Here is a 23,927-nt window from a genome sequence, read left to right as displayed (position 1 = left end):
CAGAGATTAGGCTGCTGGGTTGAAACCTCTGACTAATGTTTTTCTAGGTGTCAAATACTGTGGTTTCTTATTTGGAGTTACGGTTACGACAGACGGAGGCTGTAGTTTCCTGTCGTCTCTGCGTTTGTTTGTGTTGATAAGGGGCTGCATCGCGCTAAACCGTTAGCTTACTAAAATTACAGTTTTATGGTAAATGGAAGCAATTAAATAGCTAGACGGGCAGCTATGTGCCATGTAAAGGTTGCTTCACTTGACTGAGGATGGAAAGATTTTTTCGGACGACGCTATCACACGAGATAAACGTCGGAAACATCGCACCCAAGACATTATCTTCAGAGGATAACCTGGATAACCTTACACGAAATGTCATAGCGCGTAAGTAGCTAGCACTTAGCTAGCTCGGTAATGGCTGGACGAGATGGAGAAGGACCTAATGTTATCATCATCAGCAGCCGACCCTGAGCAGCTGGATGGATAGCTAAAGAATTACTTTCTCCGGAGATGCTTTAGCCTCCTGGGTGGTGTAATTCACTTACATAACAGCTAGCCGCTCTAGCTATCACCAACTGGCTTGTGTTGGCAAGCAAATGGGAAATTTGCCACCAAAATCTGGGTTGTCTCAACATCATCATAAGTGAAAAAGGGAATCACTGCATGTTTCGAGACTGCAAATAGACTTACTTGAAGCTTCGTGAAGTATACAATCTGACCTGCAGTATCTATCAGTGCAATAATTCACTGCACAGGAAACAAGCAGTTCATCTGTGTGTCTGTGATTGAGATACTCCTCCTGTCATTGCGACAACATGAGGAAGTTCTTTGATTCCCGTCGGGAGTTGGTGAGCTCTGGGCCTGGTTCTGGAGGAGGTGGCAGCTCTGGGTCCAGTCATGCAGGCGGAAATTTCATTGGCAAAGCCTTTACTGTCGGGCGGCACCAAGTCACTGTGGAGGAGATCATTGCTGAAGGTGAGAAAAGGGTTGCACAGGCCAAATGTTTCCTTTTAATTTCATGCATGTTGTGGAAGCTAGAGTGTGATTGATGATGTGGGATGATGAGTCACATGACGGTCCAGGGATGAAACCTTATGCCATACAATCCAACACAGGAATGATGGATGCAAAATAGAGGCCTACTCCTTTCTCTCAGCTGGACTGTGACTAATAACAGTTTCCTGTTAGCTGTTTTATGATTCAGAAGTGTGATTCAAGAAGACCTGCATGGTGTTATACAGTTAGTGCAGTTATATTTTCCCTTTTTAAAATGAATGAATGAAGGGTTTGTGTACAGCACAAGCGGTAGATCACACATGATTGCTAGGTCTTGTATAGATCCAGGGATGGGCAAGACCAAAACAATGACATTTTAGTCATCATTTTGAACCTTACATTTCAATTGCAAGTGATTTAAAAAGGTAAATAGTGTCTTCAAATATTATGTGAGCTAAATGTACTAAGTAGTTTTAGTGCAAGACCAGTGTAAGAATTACACAAGAGAATATTGCAATCATGTAATTGCTTCTGGTAAGATACGCTGGGGTTATGATTGAATTATGTCCTTCTTTCATTTTCCCTATACATACACTGTAATTGAAGCAATCATGTCTGCTGTACAATATAAATCTTTGCGCCAGGCCGCCTGCCAGTCAGGATTTAAAGATCTAGCGTCCTGCCTGTAGATAATAAATGATGACAACGTGTACAACTCATCAGGACGTCTGCATTAACTCTCCTTCAATATGTCCATTAGAAGCAGATCAAACCCTCCTCCTCCACCCATGTCTGTTGGTGCGTCTTTCAGATATACAGTGCAATACAATACCATTTAACACGTGTCACGTTGAGCTCGCAGCTTAAGCCGCAGTGTCTGCCTGAAAATTGATGACTGTGTCACAACTAAACTCGGCGAAGTGAATTTTCTGGTCTGAGCTATACCAGATGGTTAGGCCTCAATGTAGGCCTCCACGTAAACCCTGCAGCAATGACATGACTAATACATAACGCTATAAGGCTGCACCATTTGGTCCTGATTGGCCCTTTTGATGTAGGGCTACATGGAGACAACACTTATTGAAGTAAAGGGTGTACACATTTGAAAACTGTGATGCCTTAAGAACACTTATAAGACTGGAGTGATGCTTGAATTATTGTGTTCTTAATTGTAGTCAAACTGGGTAACAATCTTGCAGTGTGCATCAAGGTTTCTTCCCAGTTGTTCACTGTCAGGATCTTGGTGATATGTCTTTAATCCTTCTGAGGTCTGACTGTTTCACTCGGTCTGTGTTTTCATTCCTGCAGGTGGTTTTGCAATTGTGTTCCTCGTGCGCACAAATCAAGGGGTGCGTTGCGCCCTGAAGAGGATGTATGTCAACAATGAGCACGACCTGCAGGTGTGCAAGTGCGAGATTCAAATAATGGTGAGTTCTTAGTTTAATTGTGTCTCTGCTTGTCCTCACACTGAGTTAATGCGATTTTATTTCCGCACGTGAAGACAATTACAAAACAAATGTAATTTAAACGTGTAATTGTGGCCCTAAATTCACAAGTAATCCCTTTAATGCGATATCTCTGTTCTATGCAGGAAGATCAAGTGCTGACTCTGGTACAAGCACAGCCTGCAGCAGGGTTGTAGTGTATTTATTCATCTGGTTCTCGGTGTGCTTTATTTTTGTTTTCATAGTATCGTCTTGCATGTTCTCGTCTCCTCCTCGGAGTATAGAGTGAGTCGCAGGGGCCGTTTGTATGAACATCAATCCTTAAAGGAGCAGCAGGAGTTGTTTTTGTTTTCAGTATCTTTGTAAAGAAGGAGAAAGTTATTCCCCTATGATGTCGTTGAAAATGTACAACAATGTGTCTGTCTGCTTCTTTAAAAACAGAGCTAAATATGTCCCTGTTATAACATGAATGTACAGAAGGATCACATGCTGGTAAAACAGAAGACAGTCCCTGTTGTAGCTGACCTCTTGACCTGGGTAAACTCAGAGCAGAACTGTGATTATTTAGTGTAACCTACAACAAACTAGAAATATTTGAGTTGACACACAAAATGTGTTTGTTTATGTCCAAAGGATATCTCAGGAGGGAAGGAAGGAAGCAGCAGATTTTCAGACTACAAAAGAGTTGCAGACTGCACACCATAAAAAAATCAGGGCTCTTCCTTCTTTCCTTTTTCTAACCGACACTGAAGGACAGTTTGGATCAACATTGCCGTCCTGTGTTGTCATCCTTTATCAGATGACATATGACATGCTGTCTTTACCTCACAGTCTCATTCATTCAGTCATCCGCTTGCCCCCTACACACACACAACACACACACATTCAGTCACACAGACTGAAACAGACAGTGCTTAACCCCAGCTGCAGTACTTGACATTTTTTCATTACCTAATAGGTTCCTGATTTTAGCTCACCATTGCAGCTCCCTCTGCAGGCGATGGCCGCACACTGCATCACAGAACACTGACCAGATTGAATGTCAATGTGGCGTTCAAGTTCTCTGCAGCATAATGTGCAAATATTTATTTTGTCTTTGTGTCGAAACTCTTTTTGTCACTTCAGGACTCACGCTCTTGAATGTGTGTTTGTGCTCTTGCAGAAAGACCTGGTTGGTCATAAGAATATTGTTGGTTATCTGGACTCCAGTATAACGGCGATGGGATCACGGGATGTATGGGAGGTGTTCATACTGATGGACTACTGCAAGGGTGAGTGCTCGAAGGGGAGATCCATCCTTTCAGCTTCAGAATGGAGTTGTGTTATAGTGCTGCGTAATGATATAAAAGAAAACTTGAAAAACCCACACACAAACGTTAAGATGCATTCATGTACCTTACTTTGTGCCTTCCTTCGCAGGAGGGCAGGTGGTCAACCTGATGAACCAGAGGCTGCAGACCGGCTTCACCGAGTTGGAGGTGCTGCAGATCTTCTGCGACACCTGCGATGCTGTTTCTCGCCTGCACCAGCGCAAGACGCCCATCATCCACAGAGACCTAAAGGTGACACATTACACTCCTGTCCTGTGTAACTCTCTGCTCTGTGTAAAGTGGGGGCAGCACTGACTGCAGATCTTCGTGAGGTGCTGTGATTGATATGTTTGAGTGAGCTGAAGCCGTGTTAAATTATGGATAGCTCTGATAGGAGGGGAGAGGATTGTCAGGTGTCAAAATACTGCATACCTCCAGAGCCCCGCAGACTGCAGCGTGGCTGTCGCTTTAATTTGAAGTCACTGTCACTCAGTGGATTTACCCCATGTAGACGTGACTTTTTATTGCCGTGTAGATTCCTTGATTGGCATTAAAAACCCCAAAATGATCGGAGAGTCTGCGCCACAGTGCCAGAGTGCATAATGTTTGACATGCTATTACGTTAAGCTGGCCTCACCTCGATTTTTGCACTCATCATTCAAGTGCAGGAGGCAAGAAGCTCCCAGAATCCCAGCAGCTCAACATGCTCGTGCCTGTGTGACTTTAATCCCTCGTGTGCCCACAGGTGGAGAACATCCTCCTGCACGACAAGGGTCATTACGTGCTGTGCGACTTCGGCAGCGCCACCAACAAGTTCCAGAGCCCGCAGACCGAAGGAGTGGCCGCCGTGGAGGAAGAGATCAAAAAGTTTGTGCCTCCTTTTTCATGTGCTTTGGCCATATTTGAAGCTTTCAATCATTAGCTCTGCTTTTAAGGTTCGCCTGTGTTGAAACTGTCGGCAGCTTTTCATCCATGAGCTGCTTTGATGTTTGTCTCTGTGGCTGGATACTGGGATTTTTGGACAGTGGCGTTCTGCACACAGCTGAATATTTTTGCTTGATGTCAAATTTATTTTTAATGGAGTAAATAAATTGCTTTTCTGTGCATTTATGAGCACAACAAAACTGTGTAGGCTGTTTAATTTCCGCTCCTCATTAAAATCAGGTCGGTTTGTTTTTGCTAATTTTGCGTCCTTCTATTCTCAGTCATTTCTTCCTGTTTCCTTGCAGGTACACCACTTTGTCATATCGTGCCCCTGAGATGGTGAACCTCTACAACAACAAGATCATCACCACAAAAGCAGATGTCTGGGTGAGGGAAGAGGACACACATCTGTGATCACCAGTGCTCATAAAGCAGTTACACAGTATCTTGTAAAGCTAAACCCTGTAACCTTAAAGTTATAATCTCGAAGATTTCAGTTTGGTTCTCTTTGGTGTCACCAATTGTAATTCTTGATTTTCCTCGCTGACGGTCGCTTTCCTTTTCAGACTGTTTGCCTTCATCTGAGCGTCCAATTTGTTTCTTTTTCTTTGGATTTGCACTTATTGTTGAAGTTGTATCTGTAGTCATCGATCTTTTCTTTGTTTGTTCAGCCATAGTAGATTACTGTTTACTCGCAACACTTGCAGAGACCGGAAAAGCAGCCGCTTAGCTCCGCCTACCCTCTCTGGCAGACCAACCACTGCTGGGTGATGGAAAACGCGTCACTAACTGGGCGCTACTTGTGATTTTTTTACGTGAAAGTCGCCACAGACAGCCGGTCTGTAATAATACTATATTCTGCAAATGCAAAGGCTTTCATCAGTGAGGCATAGGCTCAATCACCATTGTGTGACCTCATTCGGCGATAGATAGTGACTATTATTTACATGAAAATCTTCCAGATTATATCTTTAAATTCTGTAAAATAAAATCAAAGTATTAATTTTTTTAAGCTTTTTGATTTAAACCTGTTTGTATTTTTTGTGACTTACTGTTTCCTATTGATTAATCTTCCTTTCCTCTTTTTTTCTCCACTCTTGTCCTCTTTCTTTCTTGTGTCGGTGTGACGGGGTTTGCATGCGATGGTTTTCTCCAGGCGTTGGGCTGTCTGCTGTACAAGTTGTGCTTCTTCACTCTGCCCTTTGGTGAAAGCCAGGTGGCCATCTGTGATGGCAGTTTCACGATTCCAGATAACTCCCGCTACTCTTACGATCTCCACTGCCTCATTCGTTAGTCCTCCTTAATGTTCTCAATCTACACCAAATTCTGTTTTTACAACCTAAATATCAACCCTCCGCTTCCTGAGTCTCACTCTTGTGTCTCTGTGGTTGTTCCTTCAGGCTACATGCTGGAGCCGGACCCTGACAAAAGACCAGATATCTACCAGGTGTCCCACTTTGCTTTTAAACAAGCTCAGCGGACCTGCCCTGTTCAGAATGTGAAGGTCAGTCTCTCTCAGCACCGGAGTCAGCAGGAAGATTTCCATATAGCTCGGCTTTCTCTCATCAGGGATTGATTTTCATGTCGTATTCAGTGGGATCTGCTCTCGGGTTGTACCTGACCCATCAGTTGTCACAGCGTGGGAGGAAAATCTGCACTAATAAATCAGTTTTATACAGAAGAAAAATATCCTCCTTATGTCTGCCAACTGCAGGAATTAAGAACCTTTCACGGCCAAATGCTTTCTGTGTCCTGTTGTCATTGAAACTGCTGTTTTGATTTCTTTCACCTTTTTGCATTTTTTCCATAATGCAGAATTCTCCAATTCCCACGAAACTCCCCGAGCCAATCAAAGCGAGCGAGGCTGCTGCAGCAAAGAAGAGCCAGGCTAAGCCCAGGCAAGCACGACCTCCTTACATTGTATTACCATTAAAGCTGTAGTAACACTTCATGTAGTGGAAGTCATTACGTACAGCCAGTATTCTGATACTCATTAAATAATTGCGTTAACAAAAAGGCCAACGTGTTCCTTTGTTCCAGACTGACAGATCCGATCCCCACCACCGAAACCTCCATCACCCCTCGCCAGAGGCCCAAAGCAGCCCATGCTCAGCCCGCGGCTGGCATCTTACCCATCCAGCCTGCTGCTCTCACCCCTCGCAAGCGGGCTAATCTCCCTGGTGGTGTAGCTCAGCCTGTGGGTGAGTACAGCTCTCTGTCCTTATTCTGCCATTCGTCACAAGGAAAAGAAAATGAGCTTTAGAGTGAAGATGTCCATAAAGGCAGGAATCCCTTTAATCCATTGTGCACACTGTGAATACGGCAATTCTCAACAGGAGCAGATCAAGTGTGCAGGTTAAGACTCATGCAAATTAAAGCAATCTAACCGCAGGCCCGAAGAGATTATGTAATGCTTTCTCCGCACCCCAGTTTTATACCTGTTACTAATCACTTTGATGTTTTATCAGCGTTTCATAGATTATATTATTCTCTTTTATAGAGTACGTTTGAGATGAACATTAACTCAGCCTATATATGTGACTTTGTATTTACATGTTGTATTAGGATTCTTATGTTTCCATGCTGTTGAGTCACGTGCAGTCTGTGCTCTTTGTAACATCCCACAGGAGTCAGCTTAGACCTCTCTCAGCCGGCTGCAGCGCTGCAGTCACAGAAGGCTCAGGCTTCAGCTCTGCCTCTCATCCAGGCACAAAACAATTCAAGTCAGGCTGCGGCTCCGCAGAAGCAGGTACGCACTGACAAATTACAAGGAGCTTTGTAGAGCGGTAACTTAATACAAACCCTGAGTATTATTTTTCTGTATTAAACTGTGCAAAAGAGGGAAGGAGACGTCTTCAGTGAAGCATGTTTGGCTGTTTGTGTCGGGGAGAAGGTACATGGGTCGTCACATGAATGCTGAAATAGTGAATTCTGAAGTCAAAATATGATTCCAGTTTGGTAAACAGAGTATTTATCTGCCTTTCCCATGGACTAGATTCAGTGCGTTTTCACCATGGGAACCGGGCGTCTAAACAAAGTCCCTTTTGAAAAAGTCCTTGTTTGGTGATCTCTACAGGGACTTTGGGGGTTGGACTTGCAGCGCTGCAAATGTTTGATTGGCTGAGTACTTGCAGCATTTAAAGTGAAGCCAAAACATCTCTATCGCCCCCTGCTGACTGGCTGCAGTATAGGTCATAAAGCCCGCCTCCTCCATGTTAACAGATGGGACATGAGTCAAACTATAAACTCAAAATACACGCCAAATGCTGATTTACATCCAAGTGTTCATTTTTCTGACAAGTTTATTTTTAATTCGTTATCTGATGTTATAAAAAGGATGATTGACAGCTCTTTTGCATTTCCTGCAGCTGATCTGTTCTTGATTAGCAGAGTAGAGGAGGAACGGTGAGAGGAGACGTAACTAAAACAATCACTACAGTCATTGAAGTTTACATATCTGTGAACATCTGCTTCAGACCAACACAAGAAGCTGTTCTGCTGTTAAATTAGCCGATGTGCGGGATCTTTGCCTTTGAAGTCCAAAGTGTGTTTGTACAGTGAAAGCAGATGGAGACGCGTCGTCCATCTATATATTCAGTCATTGGTGTAAATGCAGACAACAATGGGATGGAGGAACCTTTTAGTCTATGTGAGGGAGCTCCAGGGACTAAACGTCACGGGTACCTTTGGTGGAAACATGGCTCTTGTTGCCTGGTTTCTACCATTGTAATTTAAATACTTATCAGGGAACTGTGTTGTGAAAATGTTCAGACATTTTATAAACTAAATTATGAATCAATTCATTTTAAAAATTAACAGATTGATGGATAATGAAAGTCAACCTTCTGTTGTGTACCTCTGTGTGATAGCCTGTGCAGCCAGCTGCAGCTCCAGCAGCAGACACTACAACAACAGCAGCAGCAGTCGTGTCACCAGTGATCAAGGCCGACATCCAACCACAAGCACAGCCGACAGTTCAGCAGCAGACCACACCTCCCTCTGTGGTCAGCGCCCCCTCCCAGCAGGCCGACCAGACTCCATCGAGCCCGGCCCCACCTCAGCGCCCAGCCCGACGTAAGCAGGGGGGCCAGCCCGCGGCTCAGTCTTCACCCAGCAAAACAGCCCCCATTCAGCCGTCTGTTCAGCAGCAGCAGATAACTCAGCCATCAGCGGCCCAGGCTCAGCCCGCCTGCACTGAGATCAGCCAAAAAGCAGCTGAGACGGTAAGTGGCTCTCTAAGTAATTTTGCTCTTTTCTTTGGTCTGAGACGTTTTACCTCCAATTTTCTTTATCTGATTTTTCATTTTCTCTTTTCATCAGACTCAGCTTGAGTCTCCAAAGACAACCGAAGAACGAGGCCATCAGCGCACACCGAGTGACGCCACGCAGAGCAGCCTTGCTGGTGATTCGTCTCAGCAGCCACAAGGAGCTGATGGAGATGTTGCTCTGATCCTGTAAGACGCTGGATTGAACTTGAAAAATTAAACTCTTCTCCTGTTTATTTTAAACTTATATTAAATATGTGCGTTTTTCTTTTCACCTGTAGATCACTCACATCTCCACTAAACAACGCTCAGCCTGTTGTCAGTGATGCAGCCCAGGACCAGAGCGCAGCTGGATCCACTAACACCCCGACACAGCCCGCATGGAACCCTTTCGACGATGACAACTTTTCCAGCCTCGCTGGAGAGGAAGTAAAAGCTGAGGACACAAAGCCTGCTGGTACAGTTTGTGTTTGTATACATGTTTTATTGTATTTCTGATATTTAATAAACTGTTAATAACTCTGAAGTCTTTTTGTTTTCTAGAATTACCTTCAGAAATTGAGCCAGCAGTCTCAGAGGAGCTGATCCCCGGCCTGCTGGCCTCAACAATGGACGATACACTCCAAGAAAATGGTAAGCCACAATTTCCCCTTTAGAATCTGTGTTTTGTTGTTCAGCAACATTACAACAAACTCTCGCTGTCCCTAAAATTACACTTAAGACTGAAGTGACAAATGTTGAATGTTTTTAGCCATTTAAAGCTCCTGTGAGGAGTTTTTTTTTGGTTATGAAACAGACTGAAATTTATTTTGATGACTCTATATGACCTAAAAAACCAAACCAGACCATCAGCAACAAGATTGATTATTTCTATGTAGTTATTTTTAAGGCCTGGACTGCTGGTGGGGGGGTCGATTAACTGCACGCTGCCTTTGTTTACATTTAAAGGGCAAAAATGTAAAGCGAGTGACACATACATACATGAGTGTTAAAGAAAACCACCACTTAAGCATGTACAGGACAAAATCAGCAAAGAGATAAGAGGTACGGCTTTGTCCACAGGGGGCGCCAAAATCAACACAAACCGAAAGTTCCTCACAGGAGCTTTAAAGAAAAACTTGCGTGTTAGCTGTGTTACAGAAAATGACACACAGACAGCTTCACTTTCAATCTGATGTGGTGGTTCTTCCTTTATTATTTAATTCATTTAATCCTGAGTGTGATTTAGGGCCGATATTGTAAAAAAATTTAATCGCGATAACTTTTTGCTTTGCGATATTTATTGCAATTTAAAAAAAATACAGGAAATTTTACCAGATAATTGCATTGTGGTTTTATGTCCATATAAACAATAAACAATCATATTTTTTATTATTTGTGACTTTTAAGTCTATTTTCCTCTAGCAAAACAACTCCCCCCCCACTCCTACTTTTACCACTCTTGGTCCAATGACACCCGCATGAAAAAGTATTCATAAAATAAATACAAACAGACCTGTGGGCTGCAGTTGTGTTATTTATATGGTATGTCATCAACCATTTCTAACGGTGTTCAAAGGTATTTTTTGAAACAAAAGCTCACCGTCTCATACTTCCTGTCGGCACACGCAACCTCACGCCGTGTGTGCGCTGCAGCTGTAGCTGTTAAAAGTAAACCCTTTATGGCACGTCCCCTCCATGAGCCGTCCGTTTATGTAGCCACATCGTAACCAGCACCGGGATGAGGCGCCTTTGTGTAACGGAGCGTGTGCCTCGATCATCCGGCCTACAGGATTTATGACGGCAGTGTGTATGTTTACAGTTTACAGGCAGGTGACACACAGACTCTGCTGCACAGCGGTCAGTTCACTCTGTGCTCTGGTGAAGAGCTGCACTAATGTGATATCAGACTTTTTCTGTAGATTAGTCACGGAAATAGAGAATCTTGACATGTTTCAGATAACTTGCCTCACAATCGCACATCCTGCGATGTGACTATTGCACATGCGCACATCGCAAAAATAGTGTGATTGATGAAAATCAAAACACACACACACAAGAGCTAATAAAAAGAGTTATATTTCTGTGATCATACTGAGATTTACAGTGAAAATATTTTCATCACTTGTCCCCATGCTTAATAAACCAGTGGTGTACTGATGCCAAACAGAGTGTGGACAGTGCTGAATGTGTTTTAACTAACATAATGTAACATCAAACAAAGAGGCTTCTTAATGCACCTGATCCATTAATCTGGAGGCTTTAAGGAGCTTTCAGAGGCGGACGCTGCCTTTGTGCATCACATCAATAAAATATAAGGGTTTGTTCAGTATTAAATAGATACCGACATATAAAGGAGGTTATTTTGATTCTAAAAACTGCTTCTGTTTCCCAGCTGATAAACCATCAGCCATTATTGATGTGGACTCGGGGGCCATGCTGTTGGTTGTGCCGGAAGGTTTCTGTACCCTCGATCTGTCGGATACACCAGGTGAATATAGTGGATCCAAACTGTACTAAGGATCAGTCATACCTGTGAAAAATGATTGTAATTGTCCTCATTACTCCTTAGTAAAATTAATAATTGATTGAACGAATAAGTAATGATATGGAAGAACATCATCAGCAGCCAGTCTGGCTACAAACCCAATATGATTTCATTGAGGACTTAAATGATTAAGCATTTAAGTTGATAAGTACAGCATCCAATCTTCTCTTATGCTGCTACAGGAATTTCATCTGTCAGTATTATCTGATAAAGTAATTGTTCTTTGCTCTAATATGTTTCATTATCCTCTCTAACTCTTCATCGGCCTTTAGAGAAGCTGATCGAAGGACTCAAATCTCCAGAACCGTCTTCACTCATGCTTCCCGACCTCTTGTCATTGTCCGATCCCTTCGGCGGCTCTGTGGAGGAGACTGCAAAAGGTGTGTGTGCATTCTCTCCAAGCAGGCATGTTGTAAGTGCCAGACTGTTGTGAAAGAACTCCCTCTTTATCTGACTAACTGTGGCTTCTCCTGCCCCGTCTCAGACCCTCTGACTGCAGACGACTCTCTCCTGGGCTGCTCTCTGATCTCTGGTCCGTCCGCCCCTCCGGCAGCGAGCAGCACCACCTCCTCTGTCTCTTCTGCTCCCACCTCCGCCGCCTCTGCTTTGGATGATTTCAGTCTGTTGTCTGGAGACTCCTCACAGCCTAAAGCAGGTAAGCTGCAAGAATTCAAAGATGGCACCACCGCAGTTTCGTATAGCAGTTCAGTATCTCACCAAGGAGTAAAAGCTGGTCTGAGATTCACTCTCTCTTCTGCGTCAATGTACTCTTCTGTCTTTTTACCTCTGCCTTCATGTCTGCACGTATTTAATATATTGATCTTAGATTTTTTTAGTTTTATGGGAAATATCAGGTAGCTCCTCAGACAGCTAGTGGTATGTTTCAGTGTCTGATTGACAGCTGCTGGCAGGCTGAGCTCCGGTACTAAACACTGGCAGTAAGTCAGGTTCACTTAGTAGCAGGAAGAGAGTGTGTTGTATTACCACAGTTGTATTTGCAGGTGAGCGCACAATCAGGTGCAAGAATTTCGTGGAACTATAAGGTGCCATCATGAAATAAAGGAGGATCCAGGGCAATCGACTTTTCTCTTCTCTGAAAATACCCACATTAGAGGCAAAAAATAAAATTCCAAACTTAATACATTCACCATAATAACTGACAGAGGTGGAAGTAACGAATTACAAGTGTTCACGTTACTTTAATTAAGCTGCTTTTTTGTGTACTTTTTTTTTGGTATTTTTCAAAGTCAGTAATTTCACTTTTAGTTTGTTTTAAATGAAGTAAAGCAATTCGCTACATTTGCACATCCATCTGTTACTGAGTAAAATATTATCTAAGGATATTGCAACCTAGAAAGATAAACTGACTTGGAGCAGACACCAGTCAAATGACGTTTGTGAACCATGAATTGGACAGAAGAGAGTTGAAGGAAGTCTTTTGTTTAACCAGAAACAGCTGTTAGGTCGCTCTCTTCAACACCACCAGACTCCATTAACAACAACAGTCATTTAACCTCACAGAACACGGGACTTGCTGGTCTACCGCTGCCTCATTACATGCCGTAACACACTTTAGTACGGAACCAAGCTAACCCTTTAAAACACCACACTATAACACAAACAAACCGATAGAGGCAGCGGTAGACCATCAGCAACTCCTGTGTTCTGCGAGGTAAAATGTAAATGGAGTCTGGTGGGGAAGAAGAGAGCTATATAACTGTTGTGTCTGGTTAAACAAAGGATCTCACTATTTGACTAAAGGTCCATCTGTCGTCATTTTACACTAAAACATGTAAACACAGGGCCCAGGTTTGACAATAACAAAGCTTCATTTTGTTTAATTTGCATAGGATGCGTGTGGAAGGTAACCATGGCAACATTTGTTTATTATAAAAGAGATCAAAAGGTTGGGAACTTTTATTTTAAGCTACCTTTACTTGAGTACAATTTCAGTTCTGCTTGAGTAGAAATATTTCAGTACTCTTTACACCTCTGGTAATTGAAAGAAAAAAATTGTGTTTCTTTTGAATGTGAAAAACTGTGTTGTGTCACGGAGAGCTGCACAGCTGTGGTTTGGTTGTTGTTCCTCGGCTGCTGAATGAAACCATTTGACTGTAGATGACAGCTCCAGCTGAATCACATCCTGTGAGCACCAGCTGCATGATCCTCATTACTACTGATCTCTCCTCGTAAAGAAATGTTCACAGCTTTGTGCTGCTGGAGAGCTGCCGACCTGTTTCTGCAGTAATCGATGATTTCAGGATCATTTTGACCATTTGAGGAGTATTTCATGGAAAAAGCTTCTTATCTAATTGTCCACAAAGCTCCTTTTTCTCATCTTAACACCTCTGCATTGAAAACTTTCATACTTTTACATCCACCATCCACCTTCTCTTGTCCTCTGCAGACTCGTCTCTCCTGATCTCAGACTTCGAGCCGCAGCAGGCCGCCGCAGAGGTCGGCGAAGAGGACGAGTTTGATCCCATTCCCGTCACAGGCCGAAAGAACTCGCAAGGTAGGTCTTTATGATTACTACGGAAGCTCAGGTGGGTCAAGTCGAAGCTGCATGCTGATATGTGAGATACTTAATGACACAGTTTTACCTGCTGATTCAGATGCTTGCACTAATACTTCAGAACGTTTTAAAACCATTAGAATTAAATGCGTAAATTCTCCCCTCTCTCTCTCTTTCTCTCTCTTTCTCTCGACCTCTCTTTCCCCGTCCTTAACTGCTTGTTGTGACTCCCCGCTTTTTTGCTTCTCTTCCCCTTCTGTCTGCCTGTTTTCGTCTCCTCCCCCCCCTCCTCCAACCCTGTCTCTCCGGCCAGTTTCAGGAGGCCACTCGCGCAGTAACAGTGGCGGCTCTGAATCCAGCCTGCCCAGCTTGGCTCGCTCCCTGATGCTGGTGGACCAGCTCATCGACTTGTAGGCGCCCACCCAGCCCCCCCCCCCTCCCATAGAAGCTGTAACACTGGATTATAGACTGGCATAGCATAACGGCAATCAACACTGTTGTCATAGCTCTAGCTTCCTGCACCCCCCCCCGCTGTCATCTCCATTCTCGTTCCTACAGTAGAAACAGCCTTTGCCTTTCAGCGCTTCTTCACCCCGACCTCCTCCTCACCTCTCATCTCTCACCCTCTCACTCACATTTTCTCTTTGTTGTCGTCTCTTCATCTCACGTGTCGTCTCGGTTAAAGAGTGGCCAGTAGACCAACATCATCCTTTCCAAACATCTTTCTGTCAATCAGGATATAATATAGCTATCCCGTTTGTTTGAACAATATTGCATTATGTCTAATAGCAAACAATAGAAGATCATTGTTGTAATGTACAATAGGCATAGTTCTAAGTGGTCGTAGTTATTATGGTGCACAAGTGAATTTGTCGTCGTTTGCCTTTTTAAATTCTCCTCCCCAGATTTATTTGCACATTTTGAGTGAAACCATGAAAAAGAGAAAAGTGACCGTGTGTTGAACTGAGGTCGGTTTATTCTTCTGTGAAAGGGAAGCTTAGTCATGTAGCCTGATTTGCACAGTAGCATAAATGTTACCCCTGTCAGGGGCTGTCGGATGGAATATCTTTAGCTGCTATAGATTAGACTGAAAGATGACATCGAACTGAGTTATAGTCCGAAACAAAACAGCATTAACCCTACGTCCCCCAATAACAAAAAACTAATGTGATGAAAAAAAGAGTGAGATACTAAGGGCCCTATTTTATAGGTTATTAGCTGGGTTTACATGGAGCCTAAAAGCCCAAACCGAATAAAAAGTCTCCATAGAAACACTTCAATCAGAATAAAAAGGCTCAAACAGAGGTTAAACTGGACAACCTCAAACATAAAGAGACCTTAGTACTAGTGGACGGCTAGATACGGCTAATACGTTGACGGCTGACGGCTAATGTTCACGGCTGATACGTTGGTGTCACGCTGTTGCTTGCTTAACAGCAACTACTGCGCCAAACAGACGATAGATCTCCATCTTGAGCTGATATAAAACACGCCGAACCAAATGCATGTAAACACCACATCTTAATGGATCACACTCCATGTAAACAGCTGACCCGAAACCTTCATTCAGAATGACGAAAGAGTGTGCATGTAAACCCAGCTATTGCTAGTATAAGACTGACACAGTTTTCACGCCCTGTGTCCACGTTGTGTGAGTAGCAAATGTGTTTCGCACCGTCCCATGCACACATTGGTGGGCTGCTGTAAAAATGAGCTGTGGTCAGGCGCATTGCAGATTAAAGGCAGCAGAAAGGGTTCGCTCCATTTGACCAACAAAAACCTGGTTGAGAGTCAAATGTAAAGTATTTTCCTGCAATTTAAAGGTCCTGTGAGGAGTTTTTCTCTGGTTATGAAACAGACTGAAATTAATTCAGATTACTCTATATGACCTACAAAAGCAAACCAGACCATCTATATAGTTATTTTTAGGGCCTGAAACTGCTGGCGGGGGGGTAGGTGTCAGATAAAGCGATTAACTGCACGCTGCCTTTGTTTACATTTTCCAGGGCAAACATTTTAAGTGAGTGAAACATATGACTGTTAAAGAAAGCAGGATGAGACCGGCACTTAAGCGTGAACAGGACAAAATCAGCAAAGAGATAAGAGGTACGGCTTTGTCCACAGGGGGCGCCAAAATCAACACAAACTGAAAGTTCCTCACAGCAGCTTTAAAGGGCGCAATAACAAATAGTATGACGGTCTGTCACAGAGGGGTTAACAACGCACTCTCTTCCTGCTAAAATCCACCACATTAACAGCAGTAGCACCTGGCTTTTAAAGGGAAAGGCAGCTGGCACTTTCCCAAAAGACACCTGTTTAATGATTAATGGATTCAGGCAACCTCTCTGCGCATTGCACCATACTTTGCACCCAGATGGTGCAGCATTTAGCTCGCTAAAAAGGTGGTTGGAGACGCCCTAAATGCACCTGCACCATGCGCTTTAGACCATACGCTATAAATAGTTTAAATAGGGCCCTAAAAGTTTCTTGATCGGACAAAAAAGTGAAGTGCCATAAAATAATATGTGAACTCTTTCAGCTGAACTCTAAATAAACAAATTCAACGAGGAAGCGTCCTCATCTGCTGCTGTTTTGGTAACAATAGGTTGTGTTTCAATGAAATGACAGTGTGTATAGCATTGTGCCATATCAATAGAAACTGCATGAAACCATAAGAATAATTTGAATAGGAAACAGTAGATAACCAGTAGCTGTTGAATAGAAACTCTTCATGACTATTCAGGTAACTTTTGGCACAAACTAATATGAAACTTTAATTTCTCTCACATTTCCTTTTGAATGTCACCACAAGCATTCATCCCACATCGTGCAATCCTCCCGACATTCCCGTCATTTGTTGACTCCTTATTTATGTAAATATATATCTGCGGCCCTGCAGGCTCTGACCCGGACCATAGAAGTGGTTATCCTTCCCCTGTAAATATGAAAGTCATTGTCATAAAGCTTTACTCGTGGAAAACATATTGCTTTACTTGTGAAATCTCGTACACGTGTCTTTATATGTGCTGCATACAGAGACGTGTATACGACTGATAAATGACATGGTTCTCCTGTTAATAAATGTTAATATGAATAGAGTGTTAGAGAATGAATGTAAGAAATAAATATTAGTCTATAATAGAAAATATCTAAGATTCTTAACACCATAATCACATGAATAATATTGAAGAATATATACATATTTCATTCCTCTTTGTGGAACTGTGTGTGGAGAAGGTTTGTTTTTTTCTTGGTTCTATCTACTCTATTATTGTCGGTACATTACAATGTATAGATGATAATCCTAGTCTTTGTTCAACCTGGAGATTAGGCCTTCTTCCTCCTCCTCCTCTGTGAAAAGAAACAGTGAGCCTGTGTTTATGTTTGTTTCCTCGGACTGATGACGGATTATATTTTTACTCCAAACAGTTTTCTGGAAAACGCGGGAGCTTGAACCTCTTTGAATCTTGTCTCATTTCATCGCTGAACTAGAACTTTTTTTTTTTTCTGAAGATTTGTGCTTCGTAAAGCTTCGTTTCTGCTTTACCGGTTGTAGTGATCACATATCAAAAAGCATGGCAGTGTTGTCGAATGTTCCGTTCATGTGTGTTGGTTCTACAGTGTTAAGATAAGTATGTGTGAGTGTGTGTGGAGTCAGAAGTGTTGGATGTGTTTCTCCGGTAGCCTATTTGTGTTGTTGTTTGCTGCAAAAACACGGCGACGCTCACGTTGTCATTAAAGTCTCTTGTTAAAGCACAGATCCCCCGCCCCCCCCAAAAAACCCCCGCCCTCTAAATTCTCTCAGGAAGTCAGAGCTTCATCACTCTCTCTGAGATATTGGCTTACTGCTCCCCAGTCTCTCTGTCCGCTGGAAGTCTGCGCTCCATATTACAGTTAAGAATCCGTCTGTTAGATAATGTGTGAGGGGCTCTGTAACGTGTGAAAGGGTTAGAAAGGTACAACACTGCTGCTGCAGCATGAAATCAGCTGTACAGGGTTGGAAAAATCAGCTCCAATCAGCAATATAAATGTTTCTGTAGGATCAAACAATGTTCCTTTTTTCTTCCCGCGCATTATCACAGAGGGAAGACTACCTCCACGTCTTTGAGTTATTTCATCAAGTGTTTATAAATATCGCTTATGGTACTGTTTTATTTTGAAATCTGCTTAAAATAGTCTCTTTTGGAAAGTTATACAACGATAAATTTAAGTAATCAGGATGTTTTTTGTTGTTTTAAACAAGTTTAATGCCGGAAAAGGGCACCAACCTTCACTGGTTTCCTCATGCTAGTAAGATATATTCTACTTGTTCTTATTTCTTGAAATATGGACTAAAATATGGTAGCATTTCCAATGGTTGAAGTCAAGGCAGCAAACAGATCTTTTTGCATCCCTCGAAGTTCAAGATTTAAAGTGATAATCTCGAAGAGCTCAGTTTCATTCTCTTTGGCGACACCTGTGGCGATAAACGGGAATTGCGGGAGCACACTTCTCAGATATCCAGACAGTGTTACATGTGTGACGTCCACGGTCTTGATTTTCCTCGCTGACGGTCGCTTTCCTTTTCAGACTGTTTGCCTTCAACTGAGCGTCCAATTTGTTCCTTTTTCTTTGGATTTTCACTTATTGTTGAAGTTGTATCTGTAGTCATCGATCTGTTCTTTGTTTGTTCAGCCATAGTAGATAACTGTTTACTCGCAACACTTGCAGAGAGCAGAAAAGCAGCCGCTTAGCTCCGCCTACCCTCTCTGGCAGACCAACCACTGCTGGCTGATGGAAAACGCGTCACTAAGTGGGCGCCGCTTGTGATTTTTTCCGCGCATGTCGCCACAGACACCCAGTCTGTAATAATACTATATACTGCAAATGCAAAGGCTTTCATCAGTGAGGCATAGGCACCACTGTGTTACCTCATTCTGCGATAGATAGTGATTTAACAGACATATTTAAATGAAAATCTTTGAGATTATTACTTTAAATCCAGAAATATGTCGCTAAAAGTTCAGACAAAAGTCGGTTGAACCCTCTTTGTTTCTGCCTGGTCTTAATTTTAATCATAAACATCCAAAACTGAGACTATTTTAAGTAGAACTTGTGATTTAAATTCTGAATTATATCATTTTATCTTTGAAATAAGTTTGTGAAATCTCAAAGGAGCGGCTGGTTTCAAAGCGGCACTCTCCCGGGTGTCTGTACCGTAGGGACTGCATGTTCCCCCTGAAGGCTTAACGTTACTTTATCATCCTCTTTATGATCCTTCCGTCGAATAACTTGATCATTCGCAGTCACTGTTTGAACCTATGCAACTCCCGAGCGTTCTCCCTGTAGCCGCCAACGTGCTGTTGTGATCGGGAAAAGCCAAGCAACCCGTGAGATCAGTCCTCGATGTGAAACAGAAGCCCCTCGTCTCCTCTGTTGTTTTTGCCAAAATGAAAGCTGTCGATTTACCTGAAACTATTGAGTGTTTTGAGACGCCTCTTTATGTCTTTATGGCCCAAACCTGCGTCAGAGCTGTGGTATCGTGTGCTCCTTCTATTTTTGTGAGATAATTAAAGAATTATAAAAGGGATGGCAAATAAAATACAAATGTGAATGTCAACGTGTCGAGTATTGATTGTAACGTTGTTCAATGTATTGGTTATATAGCCAAACAACTGTACGTTATATTTACACAAAGCTACTGGGTTATTAATGTTCATCATGTTTTCAGTAAAAGGTCATATTTTAAACTTTTATACTCATACAAGTTTGGGTGAGTACTATTGTACATCAGAAAGTTTAAAGCCTTTTCCTATGGAGGCCAAGAGCAGCCATCTTTTTTTAGTGCTATATTCCTCAAGATAAGGTAATTATTCTGTCATCTTGGAGATAGCAAAGCTCGTGTTTGCGGGATAACAGAGAGATTTATCTCAAACAAAAATTACACATTTCTTTAGATTTCAAGATATTTAAGACAGTCTTTTTGTGTACTTCAAAGAAATGTGGTTTTCTCTTCAAACGAGATGACTGGTTTAATCTCAAATAGAATAACACAATAACAGTGTTGCATGAACAACTGAGCCACTAGTAGCACGAGTACCAATAGTTGTTGAGGTGTCTGAATGAAGGAGAGGGAGGAAGAGCGAACATGTTTTGGTTAGGGATGCACGGTATTGCCAATATTTGCCAATATTTGCCAATTTGCCCATATTTTCCAACCCTTTTTGCCGATTTCAATACCGATATATCAGGCACATGTTTTTTTCAAGTCTCCCCTGTAGTGGAATTGATATCATGCCTACTCTTATTGTAGTGGCCCACTGGCAGATGCAGAAATAACAATACAGTGTTTTTTAAAATGTTCACATTCACTGGGCAATATAAGAAAACTGCTTAAACATGCTGCAGTACTGCTTATGTACAAAATGCCATATTTATTTGTATGACACATTTTCTTTTTTAAGGGAATCATCGAGCATTTAGGCAGAATTAAAGAGTTTTATCGGAGGAAAATATTGGCATAAAAATGACCTATCTGTCGATGCCGATAATGTGCCTATAATATCGTGCATCCCTAATTTGGGTAAATGATGTGTGAAATTATAGGGGGTAAATTCACTTGTGTTTTGCACTAATCCAGTTCTTATTCTGCTTATATAGCAGGTTAATCTACTCAGGTAAGACCAAACTTTAATGCCCCATTAAATGTTGGTCCTTTTTATTTATTATTGTTTATTTTATTTCTTTTTTTGTGTGACTATTGTTCCATCAATGGGCATCACTTTATTTTCACTTGTGTAAAATCAGGAATACAGCTGCTGCTGCTCAGTAGGTTCAGAATCCTTTTTAGAGCCTGACTGATAAATCATTAAATATTATCTTATTGCACGTTTACTTTACTTGTATATGTCTCACTCAGGAAATATTTTTGTTAAACTCTCTACCAATTTTTTAAAAATGATTTGTATGTTAATATACAGCATATATAAATATATATCTTACATATTGACTGATACATCATTATAGGATTATTTGAATCTGATATATTTACTGGCCTTTAAAATCATGTATAATAAAACACAGGAATGTTGCACTTCACTACTGTTACACTACAACACAACAATTTCCTTTTGACCACCGTACGTCCTTCAGTTTGGATCCTCTTAAATGAGATTGTTAAAGAAAACTTTATATTCAATTTAAATGGAAAATGAATCTGACTGTTCTTCCATCTTTTCCACACACAGACCAGCAGAGGGAGCTCCACAGTAACACACAGCGAGCTGCTCAGGCTGAGGAGAGTGAGAGGCAGAGGACGGCAGCATGTGTCTATCATAAACACATGTTGCCATCAGATGGACAGAGCCTACAACACCAAACACAACCAGCTCCTTCCACTGGCCTGCATTTCATACCTGTACACCCGGTGCCCCAGCTCCAGCCCGCACACAGCCCCGTCACCTCTGATGTCTTCCAGCTGGCCCCGTTTAAAAAGGAGAGCAAGATGGCATCCAGCGGCTCCTCCTTTTCTTCATCTCATAAACCTGCTGAGACGTCTGATGTTTTCCTGCAGGCGCCGTTTGGAAAGAGGCCAGAAACCACCAAAGCTGCTTCTAGTAACACTCACATATTTAAGTCTGAATCACTTCAGAGTCGACCCGTCAAACACTGTCACCTGGTCAGAGCATCATCTAATCCTCCTGGTGCTCAGGCTCCTCCTCGTCCTCCTCCTCCTCTGCACCCAGAGGCCCCTCTGCTCCAGCAGCCGGTGGCCGTGCACCGGGTGGTCTCCAGGATCGGTCAGCAGGCCGCGGTGGGTTCGGTGGCCGTCGGGCCTCTGCACGCTTGGACCATCGGGGGAAGAGGTCTGGACGACCCGTTTACTGCTGCACCTTTCCAGCCGAGATGCTCTCAGGGGAAACCTTGATTGTATTATCATTTATTCAAACATACCAAGTCAGCGCTTCTTACTCTAATTTAAGAAGGACCCAAAGTACGTTTCAGTCGCAGTATTACCCACATTTAAAAGGTCGTTTTACTCCTTCTTCATCATTACTGCAGTATTAAAATGAGTAAATGATAAAGTTCTACCTCAGTCATGTGATCGGCTTACAGCACTACATAATCTGCTGAACTGGACTCAATTTAAACTCAATTTCAAAAGGGTTTCATCAAAAGCCCAGTCTGAAACTGTTTGAATATATAACAGTCTTATTCAAATGATTGAAAATATAGGTCCTTTCTACTCACTGTTACATAACAAAACGTATATAATAATAATAATAATATTACGAATATTTATCAAGGAAACATTAAAAGTTTATAGATGGCTCTTTAAGACTTTGTATTTAAAGCATGTTAAACAGTTTGGAACTGATTTCAGGTTCTAAATCTGTTCTAAATATTTGTAGTTTTTTATATTTTTCTTAAAGGGGGGGTTTTATGCTAATTTCAAGACTCATATTTCACTACGTGATACATATGGAGTAGCTTAGCTTAATTTAGAATTTAAAAAAACTCATCATTTTTCTCACACTGGTGCTCTGTGCAGGCCCTCATACAGCCTCTGCCTGAAACGACTCAGTCCATGTCTACATGTACACAGGTATTATTGAAAACAGTTTTGCCTTCTTCTTCATTTCCAAAAAAAGATCCCCGTCCAAATGAAATGCTAAAAAACAATAGAAACGCTGTCATGAGAACGCCACACCAACAGTCGGTAATGTAACCCGGTCATGCAAAGGAGAAGAATAATAATCGCAGCCAGTCAAAAGTGTGAAAAAATCTATCCCGACGCCTCTGTTCGTCAATATAGTGCAGGAGTAACTGTACATGTATGTGTAAACATGTAAAAAGTCCTGCTAAGTATCACTGTGTCACATCCGTCATTTTGAACGGAATGTCGGCTCATTTGTGACACCTCACAAAGGAGATAACAGCGAACAGCCTGATGTCACAAGCCAAAAACACAGTTTACAACGTCTCCGCGGAAACGGAGTTACTAAAAGTCTTCAACCTGGCCGGAGTTTGACAAAAGATCCGTTTCCAGTGACCTAAAACGGCGTTTGTGTGTAGACGAAAGGTCAAAATGCAGAGAAAAATCTACCTTTGAAAAAATACCCGTGTACGTGTGGACATGGCCTCAGTCAGCTCTGTCCCTTTAAGAAACCCCGCCCCTACAAGCCCGCTTTCTTCTGATTGGCCAGCTCTCCCAAGCCTGCTGTGTAGAAAAAAGCAGCCTGCAGACTGAGCTGAGAAGCCTGGGGATTACTCCAACATACTTTTACCTACAGATGTGAAACTTCACCCACGTTTAGTCTGGACATCCAACATTGTAACATTATATATATGTCTTAAAATGTGAAACGGCATAATACCCCCTCTTTAACATTTACATCACAGACTGTGCCTTTAATATAGCGGGCCTCTGGTCAGGATTCAGTCCTGCAAAGGATGGCACACATTTTGCTGCAAGCCAAAGAAGTCATTGGCAATTACATGTAGTTTAGTTTTAGGACAAAAAATTGTTTGGATTTTCAGGGGAGGCGGACGTGTTACACAAAATCCCAAGTGGCTGGTTACAAGAGACTTTACCCACAACCTGTATGATGTTAAGATTTAAAAGGACTCTAATAATGTAAAGCTTAATTTACCTGCTTTACTGCTTAATAACATTGCTGCTGCTAATTCTTCAAAACCTGTACCTGCTAGAGAAAAGATTTTTTTACCTGCTCATGTTTTGTTGAAACATATCATTTTTGTTCTTCATATTCACTTATGTGCTACAGCAAAAGGTCAGAAGGGAAGAGGCGTTACAGATCATCTCCACTGAGTTTTTAGTACGTTTCTTTTTAAGTGATGAGATTTAAATGAATGCTTTTGAGCTTTATACTTTGGCACAGAGAAGGACTTCCTGTATACCATGCTGCCTTTGCTAACTGTATTTGTATATTCTATCTTATCCGGCTATTAATA

At 42.2% G+C, this 23,927-nt stretch overlaps 1 protein-coding gene across 2 annotated transcripts; it reads left to right on the top strand.

Annotated features, from left to right (window-relative positions):
* The first annotated feature begins 8 nt into the window (after nt 1-8).
* On the top strand, nt 9-22,467 carry LOC138601875 (AP2-associated protein kinase 1-like). Of its 2 annotated transcripts, none has more exons than XM_069673156.1 (20): nt 9-966; nt 2,296-2,414; nt 3,595-3,703; nt 3,852-3,994; nt 4,488-4,609; nt 4,972-5,053; nt 5,823-5,955; nt 6,067-6,170; nt 6,482-6,564; nt 6,707-6,867; nt 7,294-7,415; nt 8,536-8,889; nt 8,987-9,120; nt 9,213-9,388; nt 9,475-9,564; nt 11,306-11,401; nt 11,731-11,838; nt 11,943-12,113; nt 13,866-13,973; nt 21,200-22,467. In XM_069673156.1, exons 1-20 carry the CDS (start codon nt 807-809, stop codon nt 21,877-21,879), a joined length of 3,255 nt encoding a protein of 1,084 aa, XP_069529257.1. In that variant the 5' UTR covers nt 9-806; the 3' UTR covers nt 21,880-22,467. The 2 variants fall into 2 exon arrangements, with proteins under 2 accessions (XP_069529257.1, XP_069529258.1); XM_069673157.1 differs by lacking the exon at nt 21,200-22,467 and adding an exon at nt 14,287-19,572.
* The last annotated feature ends 1,460 nt before the right edge of the window (nt 22,468-23,927 follow it).

This window comes from Semicossyphus pulcher, unplaced genomic scaffold (genome assembly GCF_022749685.1).
Source record: "Semicossyphus pulcher isolate SPU_LCO1_2020_fin unplaced genomic scaffold, fSemPul1.0.p SCAF_22, whole genome shotgun sequence".
Classification (NCBI taxonomy): Eukaryota; Metazoa; Chordata; class Actinopteri; order Labriformes; family Labridae; genus Semicossyphus; species Semicossyphus pulcher.
The sequence above is the reverse complement of the archived record's forward strand: the minus strand, read 5'-3'. Positions and strand labels throughout refer to the sequence as shown.